General features: G+C 63.0%; 1 protein-coding gene across 7 annotated transcripts in view; it reads right to left on the minus strand.

Moving 5' to 3' along the window:
• The window catches only part of RXRA (retinoid X receptor alpha), a 119,778-nt gene that overhangs the window by 26,950 nt on the left and 76,245 nt on the right, over nt 1–16,583 (minus strand). For 5 of the 7 annotated variants that reach the window (XM_033238620.1, XM_033238623.1, XM_033238621.1 and 2 more), the window contains exons 2-4: nt 14,357–14,607; nt 7,974–8,124; nt 7,162–7,341 (exon numbers count right to left, since the gene is read on the minus strand). In XM_033238620.1, coding sequence (XP_033094511.1) covers nt 7,162–7,341; nt 7,974–8,124; nt 14,357–14,607 — 582 coding nt within the window. Of the gene's footprint in view, nt 1–7,161; nt 7,342–7,973; nt 8,125–8,440; nt 8,697–8,777; nt 9,855–14,356; nt 14,608–16,583 lie in introns of those variants that run through there. The other 2 variants (XM_033238622.1, XM_033238626.1) reach the window with 2 other exon arrangements.

Genomic DNA, 16,583 nt, shown 5'->3' on the forward strand with positions numbered 1-16,583 from the left:
CAGCAGGAGCTGCATCAGGCACGTGCTCCAGTCAGCTGACTCGAATCAGCCCTGGGGGTGGGCGCTCAGCGAAGGGGCGGGAGGCAGGAGCCCTGGCTGCCCAGGTGCATGCGGCTTCTCCCGCCCCCAGCTTCCCTCCACCTGGATTTGCCTTCCTCGACTGTCCACTTTGAACACTGAGGGAGCCACCTCAGCCCCTCTGTCAGCCTCTCTGGGGACCCCTCACCAGAAGTGCTGGGAGGCAGACTGGGACCCAGATGGAAATTGGACAGAAGCATCCACTTGGCTTATGGGCCATTCCCCCGAGACACGTCCCCTTCCCTGAAAGTCCTGAGCTGGGGCTCTGGTCACCAACCCCACCACCTCCTCCTTCTGTTCCATCCACTACCCAACAGCCCCATGGGGCGGGCACTCACATTACCCCATTGTACCGATGAGAAAACTATGGCTGAGACAGAGAAAATGACTGTCCAAGTGAGTAAACAGCAGAGCCAGACAAGCAACAGGGACCGTCGGGTCCTACAGCCACCTCTGTCCAGCACAGTTCCACGCCCCTATTCCAGGCCTCTCCACTCTCACCCTGGAAATGCCCCTCCCGCTGTATCTCCTCCGAGCTCAGACACGGACCTGGGGCCAATTCCTCCCTCCCTGTGTCCTCCTGCCAGTGTGCTGGGCTGGGTAGTCCCTGACCCAGGCCCCTTCTCCTCCTGGTCTGAGGCCTAGGATGGTGCCCTCCTAAGGGCCCAAAGGTATGGCCTGGTGGAGGGGTTCCTGGAGCTGCCACCTCTCTGGGCCTGTGGTGGGGCTCATCCCAGTCCCTCCAGGATGTCTCGATGGTGGACAGAACACAAACCTGGAAGCCTGGGGTCCTCACAGGCACCAGTCACCCATGGACTGACCATGTCTCGTCCCACCCTCCTACCTTCTGGCTTCCAGATGGGTTTGGAAAACAGTGGGAGAATGTACCTGTGCCTCTGGCGCGCTCCCTGCCCCATCTGCCACAGTGTCAGCTGCCACTTTCTCCCAAAGCCACAGTTTCCACTGAGCAGCCGTCTCCGGGCTCTGCAAGCCCCTCCCTTCACACCCCCGGGCCCAGGGTCCCCAGCCCTGCCTGGTTCCCTTCACGCCAGCCACAGCTCTGCAACAGCCACACGTGGATGCCTCTCAGCGCCACCCTGTGCCAACAGTTTCCCGCATGGCCCACTGGCTTGAGCGAGGGACTTCCGCCTACACAGGGAGACTCCGGCCAGGAGACCCATCCGCGGCTTCAGGTTGCACCAACCAGGCCGAGGGGCCAGCCAGGGACCCTGCAGTCGGCATGCACAGGCCTGGCCCTACTGCAAACCTGATGGCGGGTGGGGGCAGGATGGCGAGCAGGGCTGGTGGGCAAACGGCTCGGCAGGGACTGCAGAAGGCACCAGTCAGCCCCCACATGGGACTTCCATGAGCCCTCCAGAGGGCAGTGTTCACCTGGGGCAAGGTCACTACTGACACGACCCTCTGTACAGGGTCCTGAGCCTATAGAGCCGGCCCCACCCACGCTGAGCAGCCCCCAGGGCAGGAAGCACCCGCACACGCAGATCTCAGCCACCATCTGAGCTGCGGGGGACTGGAACCTCCACTGGCCCAGGTCCCTGAGACCCTAAGGATGGGCAGCAAGGACAGAATTCTAAAGTCTCAGTGCCAAGACAGAGATGGCACTGCTGTCTTCCCAGAGGGAAAGCTGAGGCTCTGAGAGCCAAAGGAGCAGGGCTGAGTGCTCAAGACAGTGAGCAGCCTAAAGCCGCAGGCCCTGGGATCCGACAACCCCACCCCACACAGCCTGCTAGCCTGCCACAGCCCAGGCAGCCGTGTGGCCCCGGCCAAGTCCCCTGACCTCTCTGTGCCTCGGCTCCCTCGTCCGCAAGACGAGAATGACAATGCTCACCCCCAGGATGGCTCCAAGAGGAAACGCCAGCACACGGGGGTGCTCAGAGCTGTCACCGCAGCCTCCCACCCCACGCGCCAGCCCGGCCCAGTGCCAGGGATTTTCTCCTGCTCAGAGGTAGCTCCAGGGCATGGGGAGCCCCAGACAAGGGTGGCCCTGAGCGAGGGGCCTCGCTGCCAGTTCCTCCCCAGGCGCCTGGGGCTGGGTTCCTTGGCACCTGCCTCCTCCGCCAGGGCAGCCGAGAATTAATTAGCAAGTGTTTTGTGAAGCACTTTGAAGCTGTGAAGGGCCCGGCAGCTCTGCCCAGCATCATTATAAATATGATCGCTTTATTTATAGGCTAGGGGGCAGGAGGGGCCGGGATTTATGCTTTGCCAGCACAATCACCTTCTAGACGAAGTCATGCTTGACTCATGTTCCGCTGGCGCCGGAGGCCGGGCGGGAGGCGTCTGTAAACACAGAGCCTCTTTACCCTCCAGCCCCGAGCGCAGCAACTGGAGGAGGCAGAGTGGAGGCACGGAGGAGGCTGTTCGGAGGCAGAGGAGGCTCACACGCCGCAGCCCAGTCAGTCCTCCCAGGAAGACCTGAGACTCCCGCCCAGGCGGCCCCTCCCCAGCATCCGTGGGGTCCCAGGCCTCTGGAGACAAGCTGGCCTAGGACTTGGGGTGCAGCAGCCCCTCAGAAGCAAGGGCCATCTCTGACCTGCCACAGCCCCCCAGGGTCAAGCAGGAGGGAGGGGGTCTGGGGAAGGGCAGACAGCTCCGAGACAGGCATGTCGGGGCCCAAGGGCATCCCCAGCCCCACTGGCTCCTCTGCCTTGGGTAGTGGCAATAGCTGAGTCCTTCCTCTGTCCCTTGTGCAGCCCACGGCTGGGCCCAAGATAGGCAGGACTGAAGTCCACCAAACCATTCTGGCCTCCTAAGGGTGAGGTGACAGAGACCCAGAGAGCAGTGCCAGAGGCCATGCCACAAGCTAGAGTCTCTAGAGGGAGTGGCTTACCTTCCCTCCAGGGCTTCAACCTAGAGCAAGGCATCAGAACATGAGAACCGTGCACACACACGTGCACACAAACCATGCAGACACAGACACACACACACAGACATACCACACCACATATACCACACACACACCACAAACACATACACACCACAGCCACACCCATATACCACATAGACACACCACACCCACACCCACACATGACCACTGTTCTCCAATGCTGCCACCAGCCACGCACAGCACTCTCATCACAAGCTCTCAGGGGTCTTCCTGATGCCTCCAGCCCACCACAGATGAGGAACCTGAGGACTGGGCAAGGCAAGGTCGCTTGCCCAGTGTCATGGGCCAGAAGGCAGGAGGGCCACACCTGAGCCCAGCCGGGGCTCCCTTCCCACAGCAGAGACCTGTGGGGCCAGTCACATCCCTGCACACGCGCACACATGTGCACACACACATGCACACAGGCCAGACCCTGCTGTTTGAACACCCAGTCCTTCAGAGCCGGAGGGTGGGCACAGGAAGCAAAGGCAGGCAGGGAGGAAATGGGGAGCAGCCTTCCTGGGGAAGAAGGAGGAAGCAGAATGGGGGGCAGGCATTGCCCCCTCTAGGCCAGTGTCTCCCCCCACCACCCCGGGTGGAAGCTAGGTCTCTTCCATTGGACTGGGAACCCCCAAGCGTGAGGCCTGTCTTCCCCATCACAGCACATGTGCCTCCAGGCCCCCCAAGCCCTGCCACCCCCGGCCTCAGCAAACAGGCTCAGGCTCAGCTTGGCAGAGGGACAACACCCACCACGCATGTCCCCCCACCTCTGCCCACCCCTGGTCCCGGGAATGCTGCAGAACGAGTCCCTCCTGGTGGCTGCCTGCGCGTGCAGGCCCTATTGCCCAACGGGAGATGCTATCAGCCTGTGGCATCCTACAGCATAGGGGTGGGAACCCATATGCCCCAGAGCCAGAATGGGCCCTTGCCGGGGGCAGAGTCACCGCATGGGGGCACCTGGGCCATCCTGCCTTCAGCCAGCCCTGGGACCAACCCGAGGCGATGTCCTCGCAGCACTGCACTGGGATGCGACGCCTCAGCTCCAGCCTCAGTTTGTGGGAGTCTGACCACAAACCAGGCCGAGGGACCATGTGGCATCAAGGCCAGTGAGCGTAGCTGCCTGCCAGGGGCCTGACACTCAGAAGGGCTCAGCCCCCAGAGCCGACAGCTCCCATCCTGCATGCTCTGGGCCACAGGCACCTAGCGTTGGCCAACTTGGCCCCATAGTTTTCTCCAGGGCTGCTGCAATGCCCCACCCATGCAGACAACAGCCCTGTCCTCCGCTGCCAGGGAGCCCTCCTTGCAGGGGTTTACCCCAGGAGGAGAGAGGGAGGGTCCCCATTTCAGGACCCACCTGGAGCCAGATACAGGCGGGGCAGGAGGGTGCCTCCCAAGTCCTCCCAGCCACTGGTCCTGTGTGGGGTCCCTGCAGGGCAAGGGCCTAGGCTGCACCTGGGGCCCCATCCCTGCCCAAGAGTAAGGCGCTCCACAGGTCTGGCTGTGCAGCCCACACAGCCAGGGTAGGGGAGGCAAGAGACTCCCCTGTGCACGAGGAGAGGCACTGGCAGCAGGGCACGTTTGGCATGGGGGCCTCACCGCCTCCTTGCTGCCCATGCAGAGGCGCCCTCCACGCCGAGGCTGAGTTCTACAGCTGTGTTTGGGGCAAGAGCGCTCGGCAGCAAGTTCCTGCCTCAGGATCCTGCTGGAGGCAAAGGGGAGGGGGTCCACTGACAGCAGCATTTTCTCTCACGGCCCTAAGTCCGGTCTCCAGGGCTGTGCACCGCCAAGAGGAAGGACAGAGAGCAGGAAGGACCGGCAAGAAATGGGGGCCACGCCTGGTGCTGGCCCTTAGACCTCCCCATGACTCACCTCTCTGTACCCCATTTCTCTGTCTCGCAGGTAAGAGGTGAGTGAGACCATGCGTAGGGATCAGGAAGGGGGTGTCCAGGGTGGCCCCCCAGATGGAGGGGCTCCTAACAGGACCCAGTCACCAATGGGCACCAGGGGAGGGGTCTGACCAGGTGACTCCAGGTCCCCCTAGCCCCAACACGGCATGGGTCCACTGAGATGGGATGGGGTGTCATCCCCAGGCTTTGGGGGGCCCAGGCAGCTGGACTCTGATGATCCCAGGCACATGGATGACCGGGCTGCAGGGCCTCAGGAAGGAGTCAGTGCAGCCTGGAGGGCCCGGGACAGGGCTCAGAAAGGCCAGCCCTGACTTCTGAGGGCCAGGCGTGATGGCAGCCTCAGACTTCATGGACAGTGCTTCCTGCAGCAGGCCTGTCGTGCCGACACGTTTTCATTCCTCAGGCGTCAACAGCCCTCCTGCCTGCCTGCATCTCACCGGGTACCCGAGGCAGGGTCAGGTGCCTCCTCTGGGCTCCCACAGTGCCTGAGCTTCCCCTAAGTCTGCACCAGCTGCACCCTGGGGTCCCCTTGGTTATCTGGTGATCACTTTCAAAGGACAGCAAGCTCACTGCTGTACGCCCAGGCCCGCCACCAGCCATGCACAGTGCTCTCATCCGCCACCAAGCTCGAAGGGGTATTCCTGAAGACCCCAGCATCTGAGAGTGGTCTCGGCTAAACCAAGCTCTCTGTGCTATGGCATCCTCGTGGAAACCGCCAGGCTCAGGCTGCACACAAGGCCTTCCCCACCCGGCTCCGGCCATGCCTTGGGTCTCCACCCCAGAACAGGCCAGTCTCCACGCCTGTGCACAGAGGCCCTGGCCACTGCCTACCCTACCCATGCCTACCCCTGTCCCAGTTTCCATCTTCCAGGGACAAAGCTGCACCTGCCACCACAGCAAGCCTTCCTGCCCACACCAGGCACCCAGAAGAACCCGACTGGGCCCACACCTCTCCAGGCTGGGCACACACCTCTCCAGGCTGGGCACACGCTCCTCTGCCCTCTGGTGAAAGCAACAAGGTATGGATGGGAGCCAGAGCTCAGCATGTGACCCTGAGCAAGGCTTGAACCCTCTGGCCTAGGTTTCCCAGCCTGCACAGCAAAGGGTGGGCCTGAGCACACGCCAGCACTCTGTGAAACATGCATCCCCATCAGAAAGGCCTGACTGGCAACACTGGGCACGGCCACACCAGCCCTGGAAGGCAGCTCTGCTATGTGGGCACAAGGACCCCATGCCAGCCTGTATGCCACACTCAGCCTCGCGGCCCAAGGAGGATACCCTGTGGGAGTGCGGGGCCCGGCAGAGGCGCTGATTTCTCAACAGGACCATGAAGGCTGAGACGGCACACACGAGAGAGATGATGAAATGAAACTGCAGCACGAGGGCCGCCACTCAAGACATCCCTGATAGTGAGACAGTGGCTTGGATCCTGCTTGGGGACCCCACCACGGGCTGGCGGGGAGGCAGACAGACACCAGACACACAGGTATGAGGTCTCGGGAGCAGCACGGCAGAGGACAGAGGAAGGGTGTCCTGCAGAGCTGGGGGGACGGGGACAGACCAGCAGATCTTCACCCCAGACAGCACCTCCCACCCCCACAAAGCCCAGGGTACAGGACCCGATGGGAAGAATCGAGGCACACCCACAAACACGTGAGAAAACCATGACCCAGTGATCCACTCGGAGGCCAGGAATCGCCAAACCTGAGAAGGAAAGGGGATGTGCCAGATGGAGACACTGAGGTCCACAGCCAGCCAGGGCTGGGAAGTCACAGTGCCTGTGGGGCCCAGGACTCCGACCCAGGTCTGACTTGACAATTGCGGTGACATCAGGGGAGGGACCTCCCCTGCAAACCGCCCCCAACACAGATCTGTTAATAGGACCCGCACAAAAATGCAAGGAAAAGAGGAACTGCTCCAAGAGCCTGGGGGCCATCCGGCAGCCCTGCAGGGGTGCAGCAGAGTTGGCCTCGGGAGGAAGCCAGCCCGGAACCAGCCCTGGCATCCAACAGCTCAGAAGACGCCCCCGGCTCCACCTCTCCAACCTAAGCAGCACCACCTGAAGGTCTCCTTGACCATCCCCTCACCAGACAGCCAACGCCAGCCAGAAAATGCCGCCTGGGGCCCATGTGCACCACGCTTCGGGCCCCGCCGCCACTCCTGCCTCGGCCTTGCCGTGCTTCTGTCCAGGCCACTCACTCCCTGCTGTCCATCTTGGGTGCCCAAGCACAGGCCCCGGCCCCACTGCTTGTCCAACACCCGCCCGCGCCCCCACCCGACGCCGTGGCCTACCTTCCCGCTTCATGCCCATGGCCAGGCACTTCTGGTAGCGGCAGTACTGGCACCGGTTCCGCTGCCGCTTGTCAATCAGGCAGTCCTTGTTGTCGCGGCAGGTGTAGGTCAGGTCCTTGCGCACCGTCCGCTTGAAGAAGCCCTTGCACCCCTCGCAGCTGTACACCCCGTAGTGCTTGCCTGCGGGACAGGGCAGGGCAGGGCTGGGGAGCAGCCACCGCGCCGGCAGGCAGCCCACCCCGCATCCAAAGCCGCCACTGCCAGCTGGCGGGCCAGGCCTCAGGAAGGGACCTGCTGGTCTCCAGACCCCTGCCTGGGCTCAGACTGGGCCCCGGCCTTGCCCTCTCTGCTCCTCTGAGGACAACTGGGGAGTGGGGCAGGGACAGATCCCAGCTCATCAGGGACCAGAGCCCCTGGCAAGTCACCTGCTCTGTGTCTGCACCGTGCAGCCCGTTCTTCCCTCTCAGGCTGTGGGGGGCAGTAGCACAGCACAGGCCCCTTGCCCAGACCCAGCCAAGGGAGGAGGCACAGCGCTGGCTGCCCCCACACTGACCCTGCCATCAGCAGCCACCTCCTCTCCGGAAGCCTCAGGCTGCCCTGTGCCCCACCCCACCCAACACACGCTGTCCCACAGACATGAGAACCCTGGAATGTCCTCGTGGAGCCCTGGGAGTGGGCCATGGCCCAGGCGCCTGCCTCCCTGCACCCTAGCCTTGGGTCCTGCTTAGCCCACAGGAGGGTGACTTGGGAAGGCCTCCAGACCCTGCAGTGGCCTGACAACCCTGTCCCCCTGGCCCCCACAGCAGCAGTACCTGAGGAGCGGTCCCCGCAGATGGCGCAGATGTGCTTGGTGAAGGAAGCCATGTTTCCTGAGGGGTGGGCGGGGACCTTGAGGACGCCATTGAGGCCCAGGGGGGGCTTGATGTCCTCGCTGCTGCTGACAGGGTTCATGGGTGAGCTGAGCTGGGGGGGCAACCACAGCGGTCAGTGGGGTGCACACCAGGTTCGTCCCTACGTCCCCCAGAGCCCTGCAGCAAGGATGGCGCAGCCATACCCCCAACTTCACACACAGACACCAAGGCTAGAAAGGGTCGTGCCCCCCACCCGCCACGCTGCTGCAGAGCAGGAGGGCCACTGTGCGTGCTGAGCGAGGCCAGCAGAGGCTGCAGCAACCTCAGGACTCGCCCACAGCAGACCCCAGGCCTCTGTGGAAAAGGACCCCGTGACAACCCCCCAACACATGGGCGGTCCCTGCTTGCACCCCCCGTCCACTGCCCACCTAAATGAGAGCTGCCTCTCATTACTGAGCCCCTGGCAGTGCCCAGCCCTGCTGGGTGCCCCCGGACACTCCATGAGGCAGGCACTCTGGGGGGTCCCAACCCACAGATGAGGATGCCGAGGCCCAGTCCCCAGGACGGAGGAGGGCTGGGGACCCTCCAAGAACCACACATGTACCCCACCACACCGCAGGGCAGGGGTTCTGGTCACATGACACAGGAGAGGGGAGTGGACACCCCCGGGCATCGGGTGGCACGACACCACTGGCCTCTCCGCACACCCCTCCGCCCCACCCGCCAGCCCGCACGCTGCCGCCCGGGCAAGCGTGGGAAACTCACCCGGTCACCCTGGTAACAGCTGCAGCGTGCAGTGACACAGCAGTTTTGGTTCCGCTGCCTCCACCCAGCTCTGCAGTCAGTGCAGAGGACCCACAGGCACTTCCCGCTGCATCCTGCCAGCCAGCCCGGCTGCGCACAGCACTGAGCGCTCGGCCAGGCAGCCCCCAGCCTCCACTTCTGCAAACCCCTGCCACCGCTTGTGCGCAGGAAGCTCCCTCCTTCCTTCCTCAGGCCTGCAAATCCCATCCCCCCTTCTCACGGGACAGGAAGAGTTTGAGGCTCAATGCAAGCAAAGCAAAAACCACCCCAAAGCCTCCTTTCACACGGGCCTCGGTGCCTGGAATGAGTCTTCCAGCCCCAGTTTGTTCTGGCTTCTAAGTTCTTCCTCAGTCTGCCCAGGTGGGCTGTGAGGTTTTGCGAGGATGCTTGGTCCCTGCAGGCCTCACGTGGGCTGCAAGAGGCCAGGAGGTCCCCTGTGACAACTCAGCACAGTGGGGGTGCCACAGTGGGGGCTCCAGTCACTGGAGAACCGGGTGGCCACCGTGTGACTCGCCAAATACCCAGCGTTCACGTCCACAGGCACCAGGTGCGCTTCTCAGAGAAGGGAGGGAACTGAAGGGGCAAGAGAAGGCCCCAGATGTTTGCTGAGGGGCACGGTGACTGGGCTTTGCACCCACACTTGCCACTCCCTGCATGGAAAACCCTGGGGGCCCCAGATGCAGAGGCTGTGGCTCAGGGATGTCAGGGGCTGGCCAAGGTCACACATGGTCCCCCCACTCTGCGGAAGGCGAAAAGTGAAGCCCCTGGAGGGACAGAGCTCGCCCAAACTAAGTGCCCAGCTGGCCCTGCCCCGTGCTGGGCTCCGGGAGGCACCAGGGGACAAGGCCCTGCCCGGCCCTCCGGGGCTCGCTGGTCTAGTCGCTGTCTCGCTTGGAGGCACTGGAGGCCCCAGAGGTGGATCCCTGGCTCCGGATTCTGCCTGCCTCCTCCGTTCTCGTGGGACACTGAGAAAACTATTTAATCACCGTGAGCCTGAGTTTCCTCATCTGCAAAACTGGAACAACATTAGTGCCTATTTCTTTTCTTTTTTTTTTTTTTCCCAAAACAGGGTCTCACTCTGTCGCCCACGCTGGAGTACAGTGGCACAATCATAGTCACTGCAGCCTCGAATTGCTGGGCCCAATCGATCCTCCTGCTTCAGCCTCCTGAGTAGCTGGGATTACAAGTGCATGCCACTGCACTCAGCTATTTTTTTTTTTTTTTTTTATAGCGGCGGGGTCTCAACTATGTTGCCCAGGCTTGTCTCCAACTCCTAGGCTCAAGCAATCCTCCCACTTCAGCCTCTCGAAGTGCTGGGATGACAGGCGTGAGCCACCGCGCCCGGCCAGTGCCTCTCAGAGCCGATGTGAAGGTAACTGAGTCGCTCCCTGCAGCAGGGCTCAGAGCAGAGCTGGCAGACAACTCGCTGTCTCACAGGAAGGCTGGCGGCTACAGTGGGGACTCAAGCCTCCTGGAGGAGACGAGCCAGGGACTGGGAGGAAGAAAGGGGTGTCCCAGGCAGGAGGGCCCCCAAGCCAGTGTTCAGAGGTGGGGAAGCAAAGGGCTTGTTTGCAAAAAGGAAAGAAGCAGGTAGAGTCAGGGCGGGATTAGGTCAGAGCAGGGGCAGCAAAGGCATCCACAAGCAGGAAGTGTTGGGCACCCTCGCTGTGTGCCCTAGCACTGGGGAGGCACCGAGGCATGTGAGCAGGGGGTCCCTGGGCCAGAGGCTGAGGGAGCACAGGCCATGACTCTGCAGGTCCAGGTTGCTCGGAAGCACAAAGCAAAGGAACTCACGCACTTCCTCTTCTAGGTTGCCCCAGAACACCTAGGGTGGGTAGGGATCCACCTGCTGCCTCCCGGCCCCCCATCTGCAGTCTCTCGGGCCTAGCACCTGCCCTGGGTAAACTGAGGGAGCGCCAGAGCAGCCCTGGCCAGGAAAGGGACTCCAGGCAGGACAGAATGGCAGACGGTCACCCTCCCTCTCAGTGTCACGGCCAAGCCAGGTCCCGTGCTGAACTCAGGGTGCATCCCTGACTCCCCTAGACCTCAGGGAGATCAGAGGCTCTGGCTACCCCAATAACCCCAGGGCCCGGTGAGCCCCTGCATGTCTGAGAAGAGTGGAGCCCGGGCTGAGGTGCCCATCCTGGCTGCAGGCCCTGAGGCCACCCACCTTGCCTCTCTGGGCTCACCTGGAAGATGGTCTAGGCTGCAGAAGCGAGGCTGTGCCAGGACGGGGAGGCCAGGCACGCATTCTTCCACCCTTCCAGCCCCAGGCTGCTGGGCCTCAGGTTGGCTTACAGCCCCTGGAGCGCAGCACAGGGCCACCGCCGGGGTCTGCTTTGGTCTGTCCCTCCCCCAGTGGTCTCCACAGCCCCCCAGCTATCCAGGGTCTCCTCCCACACTCTCTGCTCCAGCTCCCCAGAGAGCCAGGCCGTCATTGTTGCTTTGCTGGAGCCTCAGGACTCCATGCATGGCCAGGGTGGGGGCCATCCCATTTCCCCTTTCAGACCCTTAGCACTTCTTTCAGTTCCCGCCGCCTCAATGCCCCACCCAGGTCTCCTGCCCGTCTCTTGGCTCTCTCCTCACACCCACCACACCCTTCCTTCCTGAGCCCCTGCAGGGTCTCTCCACCAGCCCTGACTTGGGAAAGGCCCACTCTGCGCCAGGAGCAGGCCCCGTGCTGGGCCTCATCTGTCCAACAAGGCAGGAGCAAACCAGCTCCTCCGCACACTCCCCTCTGAGCTCAGTCCCTGGTGGGTGGGCGCCGGTGCTGCCCTGCTTCCGACCCCATGAAGCCCGCTCAGCGTCCACCCTCCCTGTGCACCATCTCAGCCCCACAGGCCCCTGGCAGGTGCTGCTGCCAGGAGGCTTTGCTGGAGCTCAGAGGCCTTGACACCAAGTCCAGCTCCAGGCTGGGCACTCAGAAGTGCTCTGTGTGGAAGCTGGCGCCGACTCACTCCACCCATACCCGCAACGTGCCCAGGTGCACCGGCTGCAGCCAGGCAGGCTCTGGGACGCCGTGGGGAATGTCCCCCAGTGAGAGCCTCCAGACCAGGGAATTGACTTGGGACAGCTCGGGGGCCAGGCAGCTGCGGTCTGGCCTGGCTCTACCCAAGCCCCTCCAGACTCCTATTTCCCCGCCAGGAGGGGTCAAGTGGCCTGGACGCGGCCACGTGGAAGGCCCTTCCTGCCATGGATTTGAGCAGGCAGAAGGCAGTGCTTGGCAGAATGCCTGGCCCTCCCCAACAGCAGCAGAAGTCAGAGAATCTCTCTGACTCCAGCGACTCTGACTTTGCGGTTGTGGTTTTGGGGCTAGGAGTGGGGGCACATCCCTCCTGAAGCCCTACTCACACTCCCATGAATGTGAGGAACCCCAGGGTTCCAAGACAAACTGCTGAGGCCTCGAAGCTGGACTCAACCCCTAGGAAAGGAGCTATGGGTTCTGGGGAACCAGGGCCAAGTCAAGCATGGGCCTCAGACCACGGCAAACTAACTGTGGGTGAGACCCACAGCCCAACGGCAGACCGACGCCAACGGCGGCCGGGCAGGGAACGTCTGCGGCAACCTGCGTCTGCTCCTCACCCACACCTACCCCGGGGGCCCTCGCCAGTGTCAAGGGGACCTGCACCACTCACTCCCAAGCAACTTGGCTTCGACAAGCCTCTACTTTGTGCCAGGAGCTGGCTGTACAGGAAACAACAGAGAACGGCCCAGAAGCAGCGCTGAAAAGCCTCCTCACCTAGTGCTGCCCATCCCCTCCCCAAGAAGGGCTCAACAGTGCCGAGGACACCAGGCACCCCTGAGAATTCTGGGAGCACCACTGCTACCCGCAGGGGGTAACCTACTGTGCAACAGACCCCTTGGGGTCCAGGGCAGGCGGCAGACCTGGGAGGACCTAGCAAGGGGCATCCTGGGTCCCTGGGACCCAGCAGGTGCTGGCCAGTGAGCCAAGGGACAGGCGGAAGCCAAGTCTTCATCACCCTCTCGCCACAGGGCACCGTGCCGCCAGCAAGAGCAGGGGCAGGGCTGGTGTGCTAAAAATAACACGACCAGGCCTCCCTCGTGCCAGCCCCTTGGGCCTGCTGCCTGCTTTCGGAAGGCCAGGTGATATGAGAGGGACACGGACAGAGGCCCCAGGTCTTCTGCACACATCCCCCAGAGCAGAGGGGCTTTGATGGGGTTGGCCCAGAAAGCCAGCAAGATTCTCCAGGGAAAAGGAGCTCGGGAGGTCAAGACCGGCTCTAAACAGGCCCAGGTGGATGGGCGGTAGGCCGGCTCCAGACCCCAACCACAGCCCAGTCCTAGGCCAGGAACAGTCCTGGGCTGCCTGGGAGGTGGCATGGGGGCCTGGGGCTAGGTGACCATCTGCTGCCTCCTGGCCCCCTCACGTGCAATCCCTTGGGCCTAGTGCCTGCCCTAGGTAAACTGAGGCAGGGCAGCAGGGGGCTTGGGAGTCCACAGGACACATGTGGCACTGTCAGCTGTATGTGGGCAGAGGAGCTGCTAGGGCGAGTCCCACCCTGGTGGGCTGTCCTGAGATGGCACCAAAACTCTGCCATGGAGCCTTCAGCTACCAGGGACAAAGGGTGAAACCCAAACACAGAAATTCAGAACAGAAGGAGCACCCCTGCTCCTCTGGGGAGCCCCTGGAGAGGGAGGGCCGAGTGGGAGTCCAGGAGGTTCCGGCCGGCCAGGTGGAAATCCACAAGCAACCACCGGGAGCCAGGGGAGGAGGCCCAGTCTCGCCCTCCACCCTCACAGATCGGACACCCCAGGGCTGGGCACAACTCCACGAGAGACACTCGGGGTAAGAAGGAAGAAGGGAAGCACGGACCAGGTCTCCAAGTTCCCCATGACAAGACCCGGGCTGTGCCAGGCTCTGCCAGGAACCAGCCCTTCCTGATCCAGAAACAGCCCAAAGGGCCAGGCTGAGCTGGAGAAGCGACTGAGCAAACTTCAACTGTGGAAAAGGTCCCCACACCACAGAGGGCCAGGCACCCACAGAGCCGTGGGGGAGCCAAGACCACAGAGCACCGCTGCCACACCCGGCCACTGCAGGTCCCAGGGCCAGCATCCCTGAGCGGGGTGCAGCTGCCCTGAGCCCGAACACGCCTTCCCTGCGGGCCCTTTGGCCGGCGTGTGAGCGGAGACTTCAGGGGAGGACCTGGGCTGTGTGGCCACACGCTTCTGGGGAAGCAGGCTTAGGCTTGAGGGAGGCCACAGCCTCTCTCTGCTGAGCCCCGCAGTCATGGGAACAAGGAGTCCTGCGTCCCCCAGCATGGGAGGGGGCCACGTGGGCAGAGAACCAGCTGCAATGCACCTCGGCTGAGGATCCAAAGGCCCAGGCTCAGCAGTCAGCCCGACCTGGACTCAAACCCCCCATGGCACGCTGCTCCCCAAGGCTCTGTATACCCTGCGTCAAGCCGGGAGATCACAGCACCTACCTCCCAGAGGCCTCAAGATGAGGCGGCTGCCCTGGAGTTGAAGCCACAGCCCCACCCCCAGGCCCACCCCTCCCCTTGCCCCAGCCCCGCACTCACCTGGGGGCTGCCAGTGCTGAAGCCCAGGGTGGGCGTGGTGGGCACCGACATGGAGTGGGGGCCCATGGGGGAGCTGATGACTGAGAAGGGCGGGCCCATGCCATTGATGGGGGAGCTCAGGGTGCTGATGGGAGAGTGCAACTGCCCTGGGGAGCCGATGCCAGGCCCCAGGGACGGATGCAGCGAGGGCGCAGCCATGGAGCCTCGCCCCGTCGGGGAGGTGAGGGAGGAGTTCACCTGGGTGGAGAAATCTGCAAGACAAGAAGCCGCAGGAGAGTGGTCAGCGCAGGTGATGCCGGGCCTCACCAGGTACCTGCCTCCCCAGCTACAGACGCACCCACAGGAAGACCCCGGCACCCTCAGGTGGCCCCGTTGGTCTCGACAGCTCACTGACGCAAACTCACACTTACTAGAGGCCAGGCGTGCCCAGAGCTCCCCTCCAAGGCACTGTTCTGCGCCTGACCCTGGCTTTAGGCTGGGCCTGCGGCAGATGCAGGAAGAACCCGCTGTGAGTGAGCCCCAGGATGCCTGCCTGGGTCGCTCCAACCCTCAGCACTCCAGGCCCCTCCACCTGGGAAAGCAGAGGGAGGAGGGGCTGGTGGGCGGGACTAGTCAGTCAGCCCCTCTGCCCATCTCCACAGGGACTCAAGGTGAAGGTCTGGGAATAATCACGAAAGGCATCAAGGCTGGTGTCTCCGAGAACCTGCCGTGTAGCAGGACCTGGTCAGTGCTGAGTGTGGGTGAATTCGCGGATCTGGGAGGTCCGCAGTGAGCACTGTGATTCTCCCATTTTACAGATGCGGGAAGCCAGGCCCCGAGTACTCAGAGCTGCCCGTGGCCAAGCCAGGACTGGCAGCGCCTACTGACCCACTGCCATGTCTGTGGCCCTAACCAGCAGGCCACACTGCCTGGGCCTGCTCAGGTGCCACAGCAGTGTTAGCCCGGGCAGCGGATGCTCAGGCCCCTGGCTCCACGCTCTGAGGTCTGTTTGAGGGGACCAGAGGGGAGGAATGGGGCACTTCCCGTGTGGGCGGTGGGCTGGACCTGCTGGGTGGCTTTGCGCCAGGCCTGGGTGTGTGCCAGGAGCAAGAGGGCAGCCCACAGAGGCCACAGGAGAGGCTGGGACCTCCCACACTCCCACCTTTCATCTCGGATTTCAAAGCCCCGACCGTGCTTCAGGAGGTGCCCCCCACCCCGCACCCTGGAGGCTGGCACAGCGGAAAGGAGGCTCCTAGGTGGCGAATCCACTGCCCATGGGCCTGAGCAGACCACTGGGAAATGTCAGAGCCCAACCAAGGCAGCACAGACAGCAGCACGTGCCAGGAGCTGCAGGCACTGCCTGCCTGCCCCCACCCTGCCTCCGACGGGCTGGGCACATGGGGCAAACCACTCTCCCTCTCTGGGCCTCAGCCTTCCCATCTGCAGAATGGCCTCTCGGGCCCTCCGTGCCTTGACCTGTGGCAATCACAGGCATTTCTGAGGAGTCGCGCAGGACCATGAACACACAGAGTGGCTATGACTGAGCCCAAATGCTGCAGGTCAGGGGACACCCCTGGCTGCAACCCTCCACAGCCCCGGGAAGACTTCACCTCCCCGAGCCTCAGAGCAGCAGTGTCCAGGGCACTGGCCCACTCGCTGGGTGCCAGGCTAGAGCGAGAGGAAGCCCTGAGCCAGGCCTCTCACAGGCATCTGCCTCCTGTGCACCCTGCGTCTTGGGGGAACACGGCATGAGTTTTAGGGTGCCACCACCACCCGGCAGCATCGGGACTGGGGTCAGTCCTTACCCTATCCAAAGCCGGCACTCTTCCTATCGCACACAGCTCTGCTGCCCCCAGCAGCTGTCCAAGGCCAGCTCAGAGGCAGCAGGAACACAGAGGCTCTGCCACCCTGTGCCCACCCCTGCTCAGGAGCATTTGCCCATTCCTGTCCAGCAGCCTCAGGCCTGCCCCACACACCCCCTCTCGCTTCCCTCCCAGGAAGCAAGGTGCAAAAAGGAGGCCTGGACCCCAGACTCAGCCAGCACTGCCCAGATTCAGCCAGCACTGCATGGGCCTGGCTGTCACTAGTGCCCCATTGCACTCAGGGACAGACCCCACCAGCAAATGAGCCTTGCCTGATCCACTGGAAACCTTTATCATTCACAATATTGGGAATAAGTAAAAATGCAGACTTAAGGCATTCCAGAACCAGATATGGGTGGCACCTACTGGCAAAGATGGGTACTGCA

This window comes from Trachypithecus francoisi, unplaced genomic scaffold (assembly GCF_009764315.1).
Source record: "Trachypithecus francoisi isolate TF-2019V2 unplaced genomic scaffold, Tfra_2.0 Lachesis_group16, whole genome shotgun sequence".
Classification (NCBI taxonomy): Eukaryota; Metazoa; Chordata; class Mammalia; order Primates; family Cercopithecidae; genus Trachypithecus; species Trachypithecus francoisi.